The 20,213-nt window shown below is 36.9% G+C and overlaps 1 protein-coding gene across 1 annotated transcript in view; it reads left to right on the top strand.

The window, feature by feature from the left end:
• CAMSAP1 (calmodulin regulated spectrin associated protein 1) overlaps window positions 1-19,939 on the top strand; it is a 28,744-nt gene extending 8,805 nt beyond the window's left edge. The window contains exons 2-17 of the mRNA XM_009280616.1: window positions 2,100-2,362; window positions 2,552-2,713; window positions 3,567-3,647; window positions 8,215-8,356; window positions 9,336-9,475; window positions 9,569-9,665; window positions 10,079-10,256; window positions 10,978-11,072; window positions 11,909-11,993; window positions 12,364-14,800; window positions 15,976-16,112; window positions 16,201-16,409; window positions 16,496-16,598; window positions 16,972-17,087; window positions 17,331-17,449; window positions 17,796-19,939. Coding sequence (XP_009278891.1) covers window positions 2,100-2,362; window positions 2,552-2,713; window positions 3,567-3,647; window positions 8,215-8,356; window positions 9,336-9,475; window positions 9,569-9,665; window positions 10,079-10,256; window positions 10,978-11,072; window positions 11,909-11,993; window positions 12,364-14,800; window positions 15,976-16,112; window positions 16,201-16,409; window positions 16,496-16,598; window positions 16,972-17,087; window positions 17,331-17,449; window positions 17,796-18,098 — 4,667 coding nt within the window. The 3' untranslated portion in view covers window positions 18,099-19,939. The remainder of the gene's footprint in view (window positions 1-2,099; window positions 2,363-2,551; window positions 2,714-3,566; window positions 3,648-8,214; window positions 8,357-9,335; window positions 9,476-9,568; window positions 9,666-10,078; window positions 10,257-10,977; window positions 11,073-11,908; window positions 11,994-12,363; window positions 14,801-15,975; window positions 16,113-16,200; window positions 16,410-16,495; window positions 16,599-16,971; window positions 17,088-17,330; window positions 17,450-17,795) is intronic.
• Window positions 19,940-20,213: the final 274 nt, after the last annotated feature.

Below are 20,213 nucleotides of genomic sequence, written 5' to 3'. Positions count from 1 at the left end.
ATGACCATTAAATGGAATTTTCTTTCAACAGCCTTTGATTTTAGGTCAGGTTGACTAATGTTAAGAAGATTAAAAATATTTGAATTTCTTATCTATTTCACTGAAAATGGACACCCAGGTTAACAAATGCTACTTACGTACTGCCAGTGGGGTTTTATCGTGTCTCTCCCAACCATCTTCAGTGTATCACAGCATTCAATGTCATGTAAAGAAAAATAGTGATCTTAATTTTTAAAAACTTCAAAAAGCTTTCCATTGTGAAAAATAGGGGCAGTACTGTATGACTAACTGAGTAGCTGTTACGACAACACTGGTTTACGACATTTTTATTTCAGTGAAATGTACTTCTGGCTCATGTAATTGATAACATTCTGTCTCAGTTTCTCTTTATGAACATTAAGTGCTCTGCAGTATACAAATACTGTGCGGCTTATTTTGCAGTTCAAAGATGCTATGGGTAGGAGGTTTTTTATATCGGGAAATTTAATTATTCTGGAAATGAGCTGAATGAAAAGTAAATATGCTGCCAAATTAATAATTCTTTTAACTGTAGATGTACATATTTAAAATGAACTGCTGAAGTGACTTCGGGGGAAGATCTTCAGAATGACTGGATAGCGTAAGATAGAATTCTGTGTTTGAAAATTATGAAATGTTGGGCTTCTATTAAGACAACATGCTTGAGGCTAGAAAGTATTTTTCCTGGAGTTGAAGATTCTCATTATAACCGCTAGGCTATTATAAAGATCAATAGCTTCTAGTCTGATTCCTGAATATGGGTAGAAGTATTTATTTTGGGATATATCTATTTTTAACTTGGTTTATGTCTTTTCAGTAACATCAAGAAACTGTTGCTTCCGCTTTCAACTGTTGTAATGGGTTGACATTTGCATTGTGTTGCAGTGTTACAACCTTTAACACTGGCAGTACTTCAGCTAGCAACATAAGGACTTGAAATGTCTTAGACCTGTTTAGAGTGATCAGAGTATTAGTTGCTGTTAGTGCCTTTCTTTCCTGCCAGCTATGAAGCTGTGCTGATTAGTAGCGAAAGTGTAAGTCTTTATGAGGGTTGGGAACTGGTGGGGAAGAAGTGGTGTGCGAGGATGAAGTCTTCTGTGTTGTTAATTTTTAACTTGCATGTAAATTACTACACTCAGGATCTGTGTTCAGTTTGATAAAGTCATAAGACAGCTTGTGGAAATCGTGCTATTCCAAAAGCAGTTAATTTTAGACTTGGTTTAAAATTCATGTTGAATCCAAATCCAAGTGGAATGGTTTTGCTTCATAGGCTTTAATTTTTATATAAAGGCTGAAAAGCTTCAATGCTCTTGTCTTCAAAAACATAGACAATCAGCTCACTGGGGACTCAATTGCTTTGCAAACAATTTGAAAATGCTCAAGGTTTTAGTCAGATATTTTGGTCTTTTTATGAACTTTGGCAGTTTAGAACCAAGAAATAGGTGGCTTGGTTTTCTTCTTCAATTTGAGAATGTTTGGCTGGCCCCTCTCAGTGACTGAGCGTTGCAGTTATTTAATTGCTGTGCACAGATGTTTTGGGATATTGCTTGAAGTAGCTGTAAATTTTGCTTTGAAGATATATATACTTTGCCCATCTGATACACGGAGCATTTTAGCCTGTGATCTAAGTAAATGATTTATAATTCCAAATAAAATTAAAATACTAATAATATGCACTAATCAGTAGAGGCGATAGTGTATCATTCCGATTAAGCTGGGTCTTATTCAAGGAAGCAGCTAGAGATGCGTAGAGGACAGTGGGACTTTTGTCCATGTTGAAGTGCTTTCTTGAGAGGGACTCCAGTATCTTGAGAAAGCTAACTGGTAATGTATGGGATTTTTACTGAAGTATGTATATGGCGGCAGCCAATTATATATGCTTTACTTAATTAAAATTTAAGCACAAAGACCTATTGAAAACAATTTGCAGTATGAAACTGCAGACTTAATTACATTCAGTATTTTTTGTGCTTGGGTTTTTTTTGTTCTTTCATATGCTATCTTTGAATGAAAGTAAAAATGTTTGCTTTTGTTTATAACTGATGCCACTTACTTGTTGAAACTTTTCTTCGTTGTTTCAGATAATGTCCCAGAGGAGCTGAAGGACCCATTTTACATAGATCAATATGAGCAAGAACATATTAAACCACCCGTCATCAAGCTGCTGCTGTCCAGCGAGCTGTACTGTCGTGTCTGTAGCCTCATTCTGAAGGGGGATCAGGTGGCTGCTCTGCAGGGACACCAGTCAGTGATCCAGGCTCTGTCTCGAAAAGGGATTTACGTCATGGAGAGTGATGATACACCTGTGTCTGAATCTGATCTGGGCTGTGCACCAATCAAAATGGTTAGCTTAATTAAATCCACCTAATGATCGTCTTTTTATTTAACACTATTTAAAATAGTTAATGGAATGAAGAGCTCTTAATTTCTAGGTCGCTAACCTCAGGAATTTTTCATTTTAAATACAGTTAGAATATAGAATTTTTTTCTTCAAGGATTTTATTTTTCAATACTCATTGTTTTCTGCTTTTAGAGTTCTCATATGGCAATGATTGATGCTCTTATGATGGCCTATACTGTAGAAATGATCAGCATTGAAAAGGTGGTTGCTAGTGTCAAGCGTTTTTCTACATTCAGTGCCTCAAAAGAACTGCCCTATGATTTAGAGGATGCAATGGTTTTCTGGATTAATAAGGTAAAATTTGCCTGTTTCTTATTGTCACTTTTCGGATTTTTAAAAAGGTTCTGATGAGTGTCTTCCCTCCATCTTTCTTACCTGTGCATTTCTATCATCTTTTCCACTTCAGATGAAGAGAACTGCTTTAATTACTGTGTTGTTACCTCAAGTCCAATGGTAGCTGGGTATAATATCCTCCTAATACGGATAATTATTAATGGTATTTGATTCCCTTATCACTGCAACGTATTCTAATTTCATCTTCTTGCTTGGCTTCCCAAGGTTTCCCTATGCATTGGGAAAGAGAATCAGACTAGCAGGGAAATGCAATTTCTTTTTCTTAGGGATGCTGTAATAAAGCTGGTAAACTTTTCAAGGCAAATTTTAAAATAAAGAAGATAATTAAGAACTAAATTAGGAAAACAATAGAAATTGGGTTCTTTATTTTCAGATGAGCTGCTATGAGGTTTTTTGTTTGGTGGTTTTTTTTTTTAGGTGAAGCATCATTTCATGTTAAATTACAGGATAGACTTAATTCTGACTAGCTTGAATACATTTAACAGAAATACTGAAACTTTTCGAAGGGCAGAAGTTAAGTTACTGAAACCCTTTCGAGAGACAACAGTCACATTCCAAAGAGAATGTCTCCTTTGCAAACCCAGGATTCCCTTGTTGTGATTATAGCTACTGCTAAGATAGTTGGTCTGTAAGATAGTTGGTCTTGAAAACTGTTTTAACACATTCTTCTATGAGCTTTTTATGTTTGTAGAACGAATTGACGATTAAGTAAGGGGAGGAGGAAGAAAACTTGACTTGTGGAAACATATATTCAGATATATTTTAATATCTTTTCTATGCTATGCCCTTTTAGGTGAACCTTAAAATGAGAGAGATAACAGAGAAAGAGATTAAATTAAAACAGCAACTAATGGAAAGTCCAGGGCACCAAAAGGTAAAACAAATTTGTCTTCAGTTGTGATTTTGTGTATTGATGATTTAAATATAAACATCTGAGTATTTTCTTTGTCAGAGAAATGTGAGGCATCCAGTCCTCGAAACTCCTGAGGTTTTTGCATGCAATTTGTTTTGTGTCTATCGTCAGTGCCCTTCCTTACCTTTCAAGCCCCCTGGTATCTTCTGATTTTCCTGTATGTTTCAGTTGGATTAAAAGAACTTGTTTCAACTTAAAATAACTTGTATCAACTTTACGTGGATAAATATGACTCCGCTTTCACAGCACAGAAAGCTCTTGGGGCATATTCATTTTGCATGGGTTAGTTGTCTAACGTATGTTCAGAGGCTTATTCAAGTTCTATCTAGTAAGCATACTCTTGGCATTCGAATGTTATATGTGTGTGCTTGTAGTTTTTTCCACCTTTTTCCCTTGGAATTATATCACAATGCACTAACATTGCAAAATATAGTACACTTTCATTTCTGGAGAATGTAAAATAGATCTTTCTCAAACATAATGTGTATCAGTTATCTGAGCTCCCAATTTATGATTTTATGAAGACTTAAGAAAACCTGCTGTGTTCTTTCCCCAAATTGGCATTGCTGTGCGAAGGGGATAAAAGCGTGACGTATGAACAAAGCACAATTGTTTAACTTTCATGTTAGTGGCAAAGGCTTTTTATGTGCTTTTTATGTAAAATAATATCCTGCAATGATAAGGGGCTAAAGAGCTGTTTAATTTACAAGTTGATGTGTGGTCTGAAGGATCTCTCTGACTATTTGACTCCCTATTGACTTTTGGGTCTCATTTTAATGTTTTTAAATCTAAATTTCTAGGCTACAACCCCTCTAAAATATGAAAGTGTTTATTGCTGACGTGCATTTAAGTATTACTGCTTTTAACTTGCATTGCTGATGTTCCTTTCCTATTCCTACGTTCCTTTCCTTGCTTCCTGAGCAGTCTCCTTCCAAATGGTATTGGAAATTAGTACCTGTAAGTGAACTACTTTTACACCAGTTGTCATCCACAAAATCATGGCTTTTTAAATTTCTTCAGAGTGTTTGCTTCCACAAAATCATGGCTTTTTAAATTTCTTCAGAGTGTTTGCTTCCATTACAACGCTTCTTAGATTGTCTTTGAAAAAAAACTGTGTAAGCTTTTGGGTCATCAGGCTTAGTTTTCATAACATGATTTTTGCATACTGTACAGCATATAGCATAATCACTTTACAGCATTTCAAAATTGTTTCCACAGTGCAGGAGTGAGGGATATGGAGTAGCAGCAAAACACTAGAAAATTAACAACAGTTGAAATGGTTGCATTTACTATTTTTGTTGTAAGTAGGCAATTGATCACAGCACTAAGGTGATATAAAAGCTGGTCGGTTTAAATGGTTGCTTAATCTTTGAACCCATAGTTAAGATACCCAGATATTTGCGGTAGTTTATTAAATAATGCTCTTGCACTGCTCTTGCACAGGTTTGTAAATCTGTCAAAACCAGAACACCATTATTCATTGAGATGGGGTTAGAAGATTTGACAAACCAGTTTGGACCTGTTATGGCAGTTGCTGGAGTGTATGGTAAATTAATGCGACTGAAGCTAGCATAAAGGGAGGAAAGACAGAATTAACATTTTACATATCAGAACAAAATACTTATTTTCTTTATGGTGAAGTGTGAAAACGGAATATCAATTCCACTACATATATAAAAAATAACAAAATTGTACTTCTAGTATGCAAGCCTGCTTGCTTTTGGCTGAGTTTCCTGGTTTTATTTCAACTTGCAGAGATTTTTCTTTGTTCCTTTGCTTTCCTTAGCCTTGATACACTTTCTCCTGCACTTGCTGGATTTGGTGTTTTTCATTTTCTTTCTGGGAAGGTGAGAGCTGTTGTCTCGGTTGCAAATTCCAAAGAGCAGTGCACTTGGAAAAGGCAGGCGTGATCGGGCAGTCACCTGTCCCCACAATCTCTCTGCCTTTCCACAGAGAGCTCAGTCCCACTCCTCTGCCTCCTAATCCTTTATTTGTTTGAACCAAATGTACGGACCGCAGTAAAAACTTTAAACATCTGAAATAAAGGAAACTTGAGTGGGGACCTGCAGGCTAATAAAATCTGTGACAGAGCCCTGTCTTCCAGCCTCATTTAATGACCTGCGCCAGTATGTAACGAAGTATTGACCTGGTGCTTATCACTTACAGTCTAGTGTGCTTAAAGATCGCATCTGTATTTGAGGCATACATTTGATAGCCTTTCGAGGAAGTTGAGCAGGTTCATGTTTTGTTTAAAGAGACAACTGGGTGAGAGTAGAAGAAACTACAGGAATGGAATTGACTTGCAGGATATCATTGAGCAAGTTGGTGGTAAAGGAAGGAGTAAATAGAGGTTATCTCACTTCTAGTCCAGTACCACTTAGTTTATGCTGGTTTACTGGCAGATTTTGCAGTCTCCGTAGTAGTTGTCACACTGTGTCACTTCGGTATTTCTTTTTTCTCTTGTGATTTTTTTTTTTTTTTTTTTTTAAATACAGAGTTGTCTGTATTTCAGTAGCACCCATTTCTGCACTTTAATGCATACAAATGTCATTAATTGTGTGCATGGCGGGGGAAACAAACCACAAAACTCTGCTTAGAATATAAGAAAGAATTCAGAATTTTCAGTATAAAAGACTTGAATAGTTAAGAGAATAATAGCTGAGCAAAAAATAAGGAATTAAGTCCGTAAAAAAAACCTCCTTCATGATAAGTTTGTGGTTTTTCACCAAAGCTAAAATAAACAAGGAATTCTTATTTCTTTTATATATATAAGAATATACTTATGCTCAGTATTGACTGTAGTTGGTTTAAATTCCATTGAAGCCTATTGGAAAGGAAATATTTGTAAGTCCTCCTGCATTTAAAGGAGATAAAGTTTAACAAGAAATCTCTGAAGTTTGTCTTTAATATGCTTAGTTCAACTACCTGGATAAGTGATGAACCTTTTAAGCTAACCAGTTCACCTTAGTGTGCATACTTATTTTATCAGACTTAATGACCACATTTCCAGTGCATAATGGATGTTGCTAATGCATTTGATTTTGTTTCTTGTTTGAATAATCACCGTCGTATATCTCACTATTTCTTTTTGTGTAAGCCTGATCTGATGCATGCCATATCGCACTGCATGCTGGAACCAGTGGAATATGCTCGTGTGGTACAGTATGATTCACATTCCATTGCATATTTGTGGAGTGCTCCAGGCTGGGGAAAAAAAATAATTTGCACCTGGTAAAAGGAGAGGGAAAAATAGCATTAGCATGTAGAGATAGCTTTTAGAGTTACTTGCCTTTGCCAGGGAAACTTAACATAGCATGTTTATATTTGTGCAAAATAAATAAATGAAACAGGTTCTTATTACCCTGATTGTAAGTGATCTTCGTTCCTTCGAACAGATTTTTTTCTCAGCCTGTGCCATCCTAAATTGACACATATGAGTACATGTGTGTTTGTGCAGAGAGCTTTCCCAGGTTGTCTTGGAAAGTGTATGATACCGTTGGTAAAATCCAACTTTCCTCTGATGAGTAAATACATTCTCTGTATATCTGCATGTTAGGCCAGCACATCAGTCAAGATAGTTAGATGCTAAGTGATATTAACGCACTAAAGTGTAAAAGGAATCTTTTTCCAACACTGACAGGTCCTTCTGCTAGGCTCTGTAGCGTGTCGTTCTTTCGCTTGCCTGATCGCTTTGCTGCTCCAACTTAGACACAGCCTTCTAGTCTAGCTAGCATGCGGATGCTTAGTAAATATCAACACTAAAACTTTTCTTGCAAAAATTGCAAGAAGCAATGCCAAGATTTGTTCTTTAGTTGACTGGCTTTAGCTACTCTTCAGCTATGCTCCAAATTGCGTGAGGGCTAGGGGGTGGTTTGCGGAAGAGTTTGATATTGACCTATACCGAAATCAAGGAGAGTTTTGCCGTTGATATGAGAGGCTGACTTGCTCCTCTTGCTGACCATTTTTGGCAAAGGCCACGTTTTTTTTCTTTTGCACGACGTTAGTATTGTATACTGGCTTGCCAGACATACGATGTTCTGAATCTCTCTGAGAGAACTTTGCTGTCTGTGGACGTGGTGGCAAGTCTGTGGATGTAGGTAATGTATGAGAAATCACTAGCTCATTGGAATTATTTTTCGCTGTGTGTGGTTTTGGTTTTTTTTCCAAGCTTTAAGTGTTTTCATGTAGTTACCTGTGTCTCTTTCTTTGGATCTTCTGCATTCATGCATCTGTGTGGAAGGATTTTGACATAAATTGCTTGTAATAAGTTAAAATGTGTGAATGAAGCTAGGAATTCAGCAGCACGGATTGCTTCCAGATAGGAGGAGAATGATTAAAAGGGAAGCACCGTATTCTTCAGAATTGGCTTCCACTGAGAGAAAAGTATAACCTTGTAAATTATTTTTGACTTAGAGCAGAATGCTATAAAGGATCCACCGTAAAGAGTTTTCAGTGCTTAACAAGAATTCCTTTTTTCTTTTTTTTTCTTTTTGTTAGCATCCTATGAACAGTTGTTTTCTTTTGTTAGGTGCGTTACCGAAGAGACCATCTTTCAAGCAGGCAATTACCTTACTTTCCTTTGCTTGAAGATTTGATGAAGGATGGTAGCGATGGTGCTGCTCTTCTAGCTGTGATACACTATTATTGTCCAGAGCAAATGAAACTAGATGGTATGTAATAAAGGTTTCTAGAAAGAAAAAAAAAAAAATTTATTCAGTCTTTGAAAGTTGAACTAGAAATACATTATCAAATAAAAATGCAACACATCTAATAGGTGGTGGACTACAGCAAGTTAGAGTCAGGTCACGTATGGAATCTGCATCAGTGTATTTAAAAAGTAGCCTCTCTGATTTTGGTTTTTTACTTACTGTATTTAGAAGGCTCTGCTCTGCATATTATGAGCTACAAAATAATCCTTTCTTTTACAGTTCTAGATGATAAGGCTTTCTTTGTTCAAATATCTCAGCTTGGTTTCAATAGACCATAAAAAGGGAATACGTGTCCACTACTGTTAGCTGATAATTCTCATGTTCTTCTGTAGGAGTACATAATTTGACATTTTAAAATCTAGATTTTAAAATAGTTTCTCCTGGTCTTCAGCAATTGTCACTCTTCAGCATTGCAAACATGAGTTTTCTTTCCCAGAAAATGTTTTTCTTAATAATTCCATGTCCTTGTTGCATTTAACTTCTACAAATCAACATTTTGTATTGATTTTTAAATTCTCAGATATGTTGTACCTTGCAGAGCTCCTGACTGTTTTCAGAAGGAACCAGCACTGTGAATCCTAGGAGTAACCTTCTATTATTTGCAAATCAAGATGTCTGTTTTTAATTGCTTTTGTGTTTTGTCATTATGTGTGTTCTTTGTAGCCTGCTTACCTTTTCTGTCACTGTGATAGGCAGAATCCTATGTGGATTCTAAAATGAATGCAAAATTGGCACTCTTTTATCTGTGATTTTCTTCCTCCTTTTCCTATCCCTCTGGTATTGAACAGGTAGAGAAATGTCACTGGTAGCCCATAAATATTAAATGATGGTGTATAAGCAGTCTGTGAAGTTCCTGTATGTAGTGTTTCTGTTAGCCGTGGATGGAAGGTTAATACATTGGAATAGTGTCGTAACTTACTCATCTTTCTCACCTCTCTAGATATTTGTCTGAAGGAGGTAACATCAATCGCAGACAGCCTCTATAATATTCAACTTTTGAGAGAATTCTCAAATGAATATCTAAACAAATGCTTTTACCTCACATTGGAGGACATGTTATATGCTCCTTTGGTTTTAAAGGTAAGAAGCATAATGAAGGAGATATTTTTAAATAAAACCTGGGTAAATCATAAGCGTTGGGTTATTGTGAGGTGTGGTTTTTTTCCGTTTTAGCCTAACGTCATGGTATACATTGCGGAACTCTTCTGGTGGTTTGAGAATGTCAAACCAGACTTTGTACAACCAAGAGATATTCAGGAAATAAAAGATGGTAAGTTTTTAACTCTTGATAAATGTTAGCATGTTATTTAAAAAATACTTACATTACAATGAAACTGTTGCACAGCGGTGTTTCCTTTGGAGTTTTATTTCTACCCAAACTTTCTGCTTGCTGGGGATCTTTGAAAGCAGTAAAAATGGAAGGAAAGTTAGTCCTAGATCCACTTGAGTTGTAATTTTCTGAATGAGATAGGTAATTTTTTCCCTAAAACCACTAATTATTTACTTGTAACTGCCTTTCCATTAAGGTCACCATAAGATACATATTTTAAATAAAGACTTAAGGTTTCATTTTAGCGTTGTGTCGTAAAGTTTTTGTTCTGATGTACTGCAATCTGAAAACTTCCTGTTCTGTGATTTTAATGGCTAGTATAAGTTGTGTTAATGTTATAAATGTATGCACAGTTAAAACAGTGTTGCAGCAGAAGAGCAGTCGTCCACCTGTTCCTATTTCCAATGCAACTAAGCGAAGTTTCATGGCTAGCCCTGCTAGTACAAGTCCAGCAGACTTGCAGCCCTCAGCTCAGGCGGGCCCTGAAGCTTGCAGTAGATACTACCTGCACCCTGAGGAGCCTGACTATCTGTAAGTCTGTCTTCATGTTGTTTAGGCTAATCTTCAATTTATGCTTCAGTTTGGATAACCTAGGAATTTCTGCCGCTGAATGTTCTGATTTTGCTACAAACTGAGTGAGTTTGAGTTGCGTGCAGTCAGTCTCTCAAATATTCTCAATTCTTACGTTCAAAGAAACACTTTGCAGTGTTACGTTTGATCTTTGTTTGGCAAATGCCAATAAGCCCCACCAGTAAATGTCGCCATTGCCCGATAGAAGAAGTTAGTCTAACTTCTATCTTGAAAAAAATGTGAAGTGTGAAAACTGTTCAAGCAGCTCATCTTTACTAGCCGTATTCTATAAATGGTGATATGAAAACAAACTTAAATAGGATCTAATGTACAAGAAGGTTAATGACAAGGTTTTTCAGCTGACCTAAGTTTGATGGCAACCAATAAGTTATTTCAGCCTTTACTTTGTCTCTAATGTACTATTTACATAAGCTACATTTTAAATCTGCTGTATTTAGAGACTTAAACAGTTTGATTTCAGGTAGCAGGTTTACTTTTGTATTGTTACATGTGGAAACCTTTTCTTCTCTTTAACTTCTTTTAACATTAAAATTAATGGTATGTTATTGTGTTTTAAAGAGGATGGGGGTAACTATTACCAGTGTAACTTCACAACTATGTCGTTTCTCTCATTATAGAAAAAAAATTCTTGTAGTAATGAATTTTTGCTTTTCTGAATTAGTGGCAAAGGAGGAAGCCCTGCCTTTAGCCCTTCCCATCCACTGCTCCCTTTGAGACAAAAGCAACAAAAATCTTTACAGGGAGAAGATAGCCCTGGTAAGTCTGCCTTGAATTTGCATTTCAACAGGCGATGACCATCAATGTCAATACAGTAATGAACAAAAACATAAGTTCATATATGTGAATGATCTAAAATGGAATTAAACTGCAGTCAGCCAAGTGGTAAGCATGTTTAGTTTGAGTAAATCATCTTCATTTGCATTAAAATATTTTAAAGATCTTTTAAGAAAGTTACTGGAATTTTAATTTTTTTTCTCTCACAAATGAGCTTATTTCTCAGAATCTCAAGAAATGCTCAAGAAATTAAGACTAATAATGTCAATTCTGTGAAAAGAAAGGAAAAAGCCACTTGTCAAATGTTCATAAGACTAACGAAAGTCTGAGGAAGTAAGATTGTCATCCAGAATGACAAACTCACTCTAGTGCTTGACATATTTTGCCTAAACATTTTTTTTAATTACTGAAGACCTAGGTTTTAAATTTACACAGAGATGCTCAGAATTTCTTTCCTTTGATCAGCTAAGGTACCAACCAAACATTCCAACTGCTTAGGCTCTAACAACATGCAGTGAGGACTTCTTTTTTTCTTTTCTTTTTCCCTTTTTTTTTTCTTTTGAAGTTGGGGGGCTGACAGGGAAAGCAAATTGAACAGTTTCATGTTTGGAAATCCAAAAGTCAGATATGTATATGTGGTCACTTCTCATTGTATTTTTTTCAGACTTTGACTGTCTGTCTTTGGTTAATACTTCAGCAAATCTATTTTCTGCTGCCACCTCTTGGTGAAAGAGTTTATGATGTTTGCTGTTAACTAAAGTAAAAGTGCTAGTTTAAAGACCATTTCTAAACCATTAACAATTTTAAAAATATTTCAGGTCATCGGCATCGTTCTAATTCTCTGACCCGTGTTGACGGGCAGCCACGAGGTTCAGTTCTTGCATGGCCAGAGAGGAAACCCAGGTAACAGATGAATTTAAATACTACAATACTGTTTAATGAAAGGATACGGTGACAATTTCATTGTAGTGATGAGGTATCACTTCCTTAGAACTGGACCGAGAGTCACTTAATTTTGTTTTCTTTTAACGTACATTTTCAGAGATGACTGATTTTAGGGTTGCAATTGACAATTCTTTAAACATGGTTTTCACTAAGCACTGTTGAAAATTTAAGTATCCGAAGTTGCTATTTAGTATTGCTGGTCGCTTTTGATACAGGATACGTTTTTCAAATGGGGCAAAAATTTCAGCTGTCTATATCGTGGTCCTTAGTTCAACAAATTGTAACTTTTTGTGCTTAAGCATCAGTAGACTGTTCTTATCTTTTCTAGGCCTCTGTCTCAGCCAACACCATTTGCTCTTCATCATTCTGCTAGCAGTGATGTGGACCCTGGGTCTGGTGATAGCATTAGTCTGGCTAGATCAATCAGCAAAGACAGTCTTGCTTCAAACATTGTTAATGTAACTCCAAAAAATCAGCCCCATCCTCCATCAGTGAAAACTAACGGGAAGAGCTTGCTGAACAATGTTGAAATTGAGGATGAAGATGAAGAGCTTATTGCAATAATCAGATCTGAAGAGAGGCCAAACCGTGGTGATCTTGAATTGCAGAATGCGTCAGCCAGGGTGCCCAGCATAGTTGCAACTGCATGGTCTCCAAAAACAAATAGCGAGACTTCAGAAAGCAAACCAGACAGTTTTTACTTGGAGCCTTTAATGCCTGCAGTTCTAAAACCAGCAAAGGAAAAACAGATAATCAATAAAGAGGATGAATGTGGGGAGGGGAAACAGAGGAGTTTTATAACAAAGAGATTAAATGAGGGACACTTGCCTTTGATCCGCAAGAAAACAAATAGCAGTCATGGTGACCATGACCTCAATAGGACTTTTACTCCAATTTCTAGTTCTGATTTCACTCCAGTTGCAGATCCTAGTACTGCAGACTCAGTGGCACTGGTGGAGGCAGGGTTAGAAGCTTCCAGACCTTTGGCTAGTAGCAGTTTAGATCCTTCCGCTCAGGAGCTATCCACTGGAGGATTTTTTCTTCATGCTGCTAAATCTGAAGATGACATAGCAAGTAAAGTCAATGTAAGTTATGTGAAAAGTCTCAATTCGCATGTTCCGGATACTACATGGACTATGGTGAGACAGGACTCTGATTCAGACCTCTTGGACATAGAAGATGCTGAACAGGATTTGGTAGTCATAGATGACCATCCTATAGTCACTAAATACATTGGTGAGGAAGAATCTGCAAAATTGCAAGAAGACATGAAGGTAAAAGAACATGAAGATAAGGATGATGCTAGCGGACGTTCCAGCCCGTGCTTGAGTACAATTTCTCAAGTTAGCAGTGTGTCGATGACTAGCGGGAGTGTCCGAATGACCAATTTCGCGGAACGAAAGCTTCAGAGACTTAATAGCTATGAAACAAAGTCCAGCACAAGTAGTTCACAAAAGACCACGCCAGATGGATCAGAAAGCTGCCCAGCACCACTGACCACGTGGAAACAAAAGCGAGAGCAAAGCCCCAACAGACAAAATAAAGATAACGTTAATCTTTTAGCTTCTGAATTGGTGCAGCTTCATATGCAGTTGGAAGAGAAACGAAGGGCAATAGAAGCTCAGAAGAAGAAGATGGAAGCCTTATCAGCCAGGCAGCGACTAAAATTGGGCAAGGCAGCTTTCTTGCATGTTGTTAAAAAAGGGAAATCTCCTGATGTTCCGCAGCCACTCAAACCAGAACATTTTGCAAAAGAATATTCTCGGCACAATGGTGAAGACTTAGATGAAGTTTCTTTGGGTTCCAAATCCGAGGAGTTTCTTGCGAAAGAGGAGGAGAGAGAAGAAACGCTTAATGATTCTCAAGAAGTAACAAAAGTAAGAATGCAAGAAAGCATAGCTTTTGCTGAGCAACATAAACCAAAAGACTCTGCTGCTATACATGATTTGGAAAAAAGTAAAATTATTTCTGTTGCCCTCCTAGAAGACAATGTTACTGAAGTGGATATAAATGAATGTGATCTTTCTATCGAAAAACTGAATGAAACAATCAGTACACTTCAGCAGGCTATATTAAAGATTTCTCAGCAACAGGAACTACTTATGAAATCTCCATCAGTGCCATCACCAGGAACCAGAAGTAACTCTCAGGACCAAAAGGTAAAACCATCAATTCATTTTGTTGAGCCTCTGTCTCCAACTGGAATGAACAGTCTTCGTAAACCACCTCGATTTGGTCAAGGAAGGAGTCCTCGGTCAGGAAGACCCGCTGATCTGAAAGTTACTAAAGACAGACAACAAAATTCAGCACGTGTTAAAACCCCAACGCAAAGTCTAGAAACCTTACCACATTTAAGACCATTTCCATCCAATAGCTTGTCAAAGACACCAACAGAAATCGGCTTGGAAAATAGTCCTGATCATGGAAGCGGTTCTCAAGAAAAGTGTTTCTTTGATACCTATAGACTTCATGATGAGAGCAATCAACGGGCACTTGTTCTCTCCACCTCCAAAGATGCAAACATTATTTCTGAAATGAGCAAAGAGGTGAATAACAGCTTCAAGGAAACAGGGTTGAATTCTTCTGATGGCTCAGGAAAAGAAAATGTCCCAGTGGATGAGCCGCTGAGAAGCAAGGCTAATCTCATTGAAGTAGACTTGTCTGACTTAAAAGCTCCAGATGAAGGAGAACTTGAAAACCAGGATAGTTCTACGGATATAATTAGTGAAGGTGATCAGAAGTCTGGTGTGGGTTTTTTCTTCAAGGTAAATATATTACCTTTGTATGTTTGGTTATTGTTACACATTCGCCCAGCGTTAGAACTTCTTTTTTCCACTTCGTTCTTCAGTCTTCTGGTGGAAAGCAGTACATTCTGGTTGCAATATTGGGATTTTAAAAAACTGCATTGGAAAAGAATTGCTTGTGGAGAAAAAAGTTTTTGACTTAACAAGAGCCAGGATTTCATACGTTAACTTTACTAGGAACCAGGACTAACCTTGCTTTTCTTCTCTTTCCCTTTGTTTTTTTTTTTCTATCTGAGAAACAGACAAACATCAAATGTGTTGTAAATACTTAGCACAAAAGAATCACAGAATGCAACGGGAAGAAGTTACTGTATCGAAATCCCAGCTTTCTGTGAACCTTTATCAACTGAAAGAAAAAATGTTGATGGAACACGGATATCTAGTAAAAGCCTGCTGAACAGGTTTTAAAACTTGTCAGGGAGCTGAGAGTCTGAACTGGGTTGTTTTTGGCATTTGCACACAAATTTCTCCAATTTTGAGCAGCCTAACAGCCTAAAAGTCAAGGGCTTTAAGGAGAGTTTAGTTGTATGGCTGTAGATGCAAGTAGGAAATACGTGTCTAGTCCTTCTAGTGAAGTTCAGAACTGCTATCGGAACATTTAGTATCTTCTTTTGTGCTTAGCAATGATTATTGTAAATACCTCAAATGTGCTGACATGACAATACTTTTTTTTAATTTCTGTGTCAAGAAAGTCGAGCTAGGCTGTCTCAATCTCATTGAATTTGGCTTTTGCTTTTGTATAGTATGATTAATATTGACTCAAAGGTTATTACGCTGGGGTTATTTGTGCTGTCCATCCTAGCCCACATGGTAGTTGCATTGTAATTTGCAGTTCTAGCAGGTTTTGTGCTGGTTAGACATATTTAAAAACAAGTTAGAATGAGACTTTTTTTAAATTTTTCCTCCTCACAGACTTAAGGGAACACTAAAACTGTCTCTTAAATTATTCTTGAGCAACAAAAAGTTCAACACAGTTCTGATTTACACTCATCAATTCTGAAAATGTAAAGATTTCCAAAAGTAATAGCTTATGTTTTCCTAAAATCTTCCTGGAATCCTCAGCAATCTTGTGATGTCCAGCTTTTAATATATTTTCTTCTGTTCTTTAAAACTCTCTATCCCTGTGAATTTTGTAGGACGAACAGAAAGCAGAAGATGAGCTCGCGAAAAAACGTGCAGCGTTCCTTTTAAAACAGCAGCGCAAAGCTGAGGAGGCTCGGATTCGGAAACAGCAGTTGGAGGCTGAAGTTGAACAAAAAAGAGATGAAGCTCGGTAATAATGTGGAAGAGGATACTTCTTTTTATGTTTAAGATGAGGAAAATTATTATATGTTGAATATAATGTTGTGTTTGCTTTTCAGTCGCAAAGCTGAGGAGGACCGAATACGGAAAGAAGAGGAGAAGGCTCGAAGAGAACTTATCAAGCAAGAATATCTAAGGAAAAAACAGCAGCAAATTTTGGAGGAGCAAGGGCTTGGGAAGCCCAAATCAAAGCCCAAAAAACCCAGGCCAAAGTCGGTCCATCGTGAAGAATCTTACAGTGATTCAGGGACAAAGTGTTCTTCCACACGTAAGAATTTTGATTAGTTTGCTCTCACTGAGTCTGCAAATCTGCTTTAACAAAATGTGTTTCACATTTTCTCTTTTATTTTGTAGCTGATAATTTGAGCAGTGCTCAGTCTGGCTCCAGTCTTTCTTTGGCCTCAGCAGCAACAACTGAACCTGAAAGTGTACACTCTGGCGGCACGCCATCTCAGAGGTAAAAAGATAGGCTTAATTTTAATTTTTTTATTTTTTTACTATGTTATGAAATAGTGTTGGGATTCAGTGTTGTTTGCTTCGGTTCACTGGCATAGAGGCACAATATTAATTAGTGAATTCATCTTCTATTTTATGTGGCTGCCAACTCCGATGTTCTGTACAAACTTGCAATTTTGTTTTGCTTTCTCCCAAAGGAATAATAGAATTTTGCTTTGATAATCTATCAGGGGGAATCTGACTGTTTTGGGGGGAGGAAGAGGGACAATAGCCTGCTCCATTCAGGGCCAGTGACTGATGGATTTATTTAAGGTTGGAGGGGAAAAAGCCCAAAATCTTGGCATGTCTTTTTATTATTTTTTTTCCCCCAACAGAGTTGAATCTATGGAGTCCTTACCAATACTGAGCAGAAATCCCAGCAGAAACACAGAAAGAGATTGGGAGAACGCTTCAACAGCATCTTCTATTGCTTCAGTGGCAGAATACACAGGTGACTGCTTTCTTTTAGTTTGAGCATTTGTTATGAATAGCAGGTCGTAAAAAGCTGTGGTGTATTTGATGTGACACATTGCTATTTTTGAGAAGTTGTCAGGTGTATTTTGTTCTGTTTAATAACTCTAAAAGTAAGTTATTGTAGAAAAATATCGAAGGTTGTTTTTTTCACTTTGATGAATGAAAATATTAGTGTTCATAAACGTAGGGGAAATAATTTTTACTTATTTATTTTCCTTAGGTCCAAAATTATTTAAGGAACCCAGCAGCAAATCAAACAAACCTATTATTCACAATGCTATCTCTCATTGCTGTCTTGCTGGAAAAGTGAATGAACCACATAAGAATTCAATATTAGAGGTAAACATTAAATACAAAATTATTTATGCACTCAGAAAAAAATGTATCTGTAATGCTCACTTCATGTCCCACTGACGCGTCGTAGTGAATGCCATTTCCTAAAATGTGCCTGTACTGAGAACCTTTACTTCCCATGACTGTATGGACTTACGGAAAACATGATCCTGTATTAAGAGTTCAACTCCTAAGTTTACAGAAGGACTGAAAATCATAGTTACTGATCTGGTATTTCAAAAAACTTTAAACGCTTCTTCAGCTGTATGTGAAAGCTTGAAGCTTGGCATAATGTGGGAGTTTTCACTGTGAACAATCTATGTATACGTTTGTTTGTTTGTTTTTAATGCAGGAACTAGAAAAATGTGATGCCAACCACTACATCATTTTGTTCCGTGATGCTGGCTGCCAGTTTAGAGCACTTTATTGCTACTATCCTGACACTGAAGAAATCTACAAGCTGACTGGAACGGGGCCAAAGAGCATCACCAAGAAAATGATTGACAAACTTTATAAGTACAGTTCGGACAGAAAACAGTTTAACGTGATTCCAGCCAAAACCATGTCTGTCAGCGTGGATGCTCTTACTATTCATAACCACTTGTGGCAAGCCAAGCGACCTGCAGTGCCAAAGAAGACTCAGACTCGTAAATGACACTGAGTTCTTGGGGAGAAGATTGCTGAATGGGATTGCATCGAAAGAAGACGTGTTTACCATTTTCCTCCAGTTTGGTATGAAATGTGCAGAACCATAAACATTTTTTAAGAAGCTTCTAAACAGAAACCATGGATGCAAGTTACTAAGAATGAAGGAACATTGCCAGTGTTTTTTATGAATGATAAATCTGCTGTTACACCCAATGCTAACTACTGTGGCTTTCAACTGATGAGGGACTGTGCATGTAGCAAGATCTTTAACAAGTGGATTTCCTTTTACTTGAAGCTTTTCATCGGTACAAATTGGGAATAATTTAGTTCTGTTTCCTCTCCGCCTCATTCATTCCCTCCTTTCTCCTGTCATTCTTAAAGTTGGCAAGCTCCGAACTTCAGTAGAAGGATTGAACAGATCTTGGGTGAATTGGGTTTGGTTTGGTTTGGTTTTTTAAACAGTCTTTAGGGAAATCTTCCTTTCAGACTTTTTTGAGGAACTGTTTAATACATCAAATTGTTGTACTGTATCTACTGCCAACCTAAGTCCAGCTCTCAGATTTCTGAAAAAAGCCCCAACTTGTGTTGCTCAGAACAGAGTTTACTTGCAGTATCTGTTTAGGATAAGCATTGCAAGGATTGCAAAAGCCAGTCTTTTTTTAAAAAAAATTGTTCGCAAATTTAAAGATTTCTGGAATACAATCACGAAGAGGCATACAGGTGCTACTAGCTGGAATGTGCCCGACTGAAACTTAAGGCGAGCTGAATGGAGCACAGTTATTACCGATTTCGGTTTCAGGTAGTGTCCTAAAGATTTGTTTGCTTTAATAAAGATGGATCTGGTAGGTATAGAACATTTCCACTCTGAGCACGCTACTCCTGTACGATGGTGCACTTAATGATCACAACTTTTAATGTTTTTATTACATCATGAAATGTAATTCTACTTTCTTTGTCCTGTCTTTATTCTGAATGAGCAGCATGCTCTAAAATGAAGAGTGTGTTATGTTTTTTATTTTGGGTGATATATTAATATATATTGATTTGTTTTTCTCATTTAAAAGCAATTTTTAAACAGAGACACTTGCATTTGTTTCAGAAGCCCAAATAAGTCGAATGGCTTGGATTTCTTTTCATGTTGAAATATTAAATCTTGAGTTATGACCTTAAATGTCTTTGTGTTTCAGCAGATTAAATTTTTGTCTGTGGTAACAGGGTATATTTGCAGTTCAGCTCCATTTTTTTAATATTCCCATTTCTCATTTTTGGCCCCGGCTAGACTTCTGAGTAGGTTTCTGTAGCTATTAACGTGCGCCTGCTACATCTGGTTTGACGCTACTTCCTGAGGGCCATGTAGGCTTATAACTTCGGTTTGCACATGTTTACTTTTATTTGAAGTGTTACTTGAATATGTATCTCTTAAGTGCAAAAGGCACTACACCATCCTAGAGATGAACTGAGCTCTAAAATACAATACCGTGTAATTATTAAACTTTGAGAATAATGGAAGTTACAAAGAGTTATGTACATAAGGGGAAAATAGGGTACGTAATAAAGTGCTAACTAGATAGAGCAAAGTGAAGGTCTTCCATTGCGGTCTCTCCATTTTTTTTTCCCCTTCCAGGACTCCTTGACTAGGCTGCTGCAACTTTGTAAATTATGTTAGATAGTTTGCTGCTTGTAAATAGTTAAAGGCTTTATGGTTTCTAAAGTGCTAAGTATTAAACATCGTCATGAGTGTAACTTTTGTTACCATGCTTTTCATGCTTGTGCTTTATTTCTCACTGTTTGATATTATATACCATATTTATTTTATGAAACACTGAAATTTAATAAAAATCATTAACTGATTTCCTTTTTATTTCATGTGTACTTTTGTTGTGACGCTTCATCCCCTCAAAGAACTAATATGCTTTAAAGATGTGCTATTCTATGTTTAGTTGCGCTCTTAGAAAGCTTCACCTGTAAGTAGCTGTAATAACTTTATGACAAGAGCTTAGTTCTCCTGACCCTGACTGCAATGTGCAAGAATTTGACCAAAAGGCTTTCAGAAAATTGGAAAGTAATTTAACAGTCTCTTTAAGGATTTATTTCATCAGTCTTCAGACTCTGGAATCTGGCT

This window comes from Aptenodytes forsteri, unplaced genomic scaffold, assembly GCF_000699145.1.
Source record: "Aptenodytes forsteri isolate BGI_AS27 unplaced genomic scaffold, ASM69914v1 Scaffold68, whole genome shotgun sequence".
In the NCBI taxonomy this organism is placed as follows: Eukaryota; Metazoa; Chordata; class Aves; order Sphenisciformes; family Spheniscidae; genus Aptenodytes; species Aptenodytes forsteri.
Note: the sequence above shows the minus strand (reverse complement) of the source record. Positions and strands in the feature narration are given on the sequence as shown.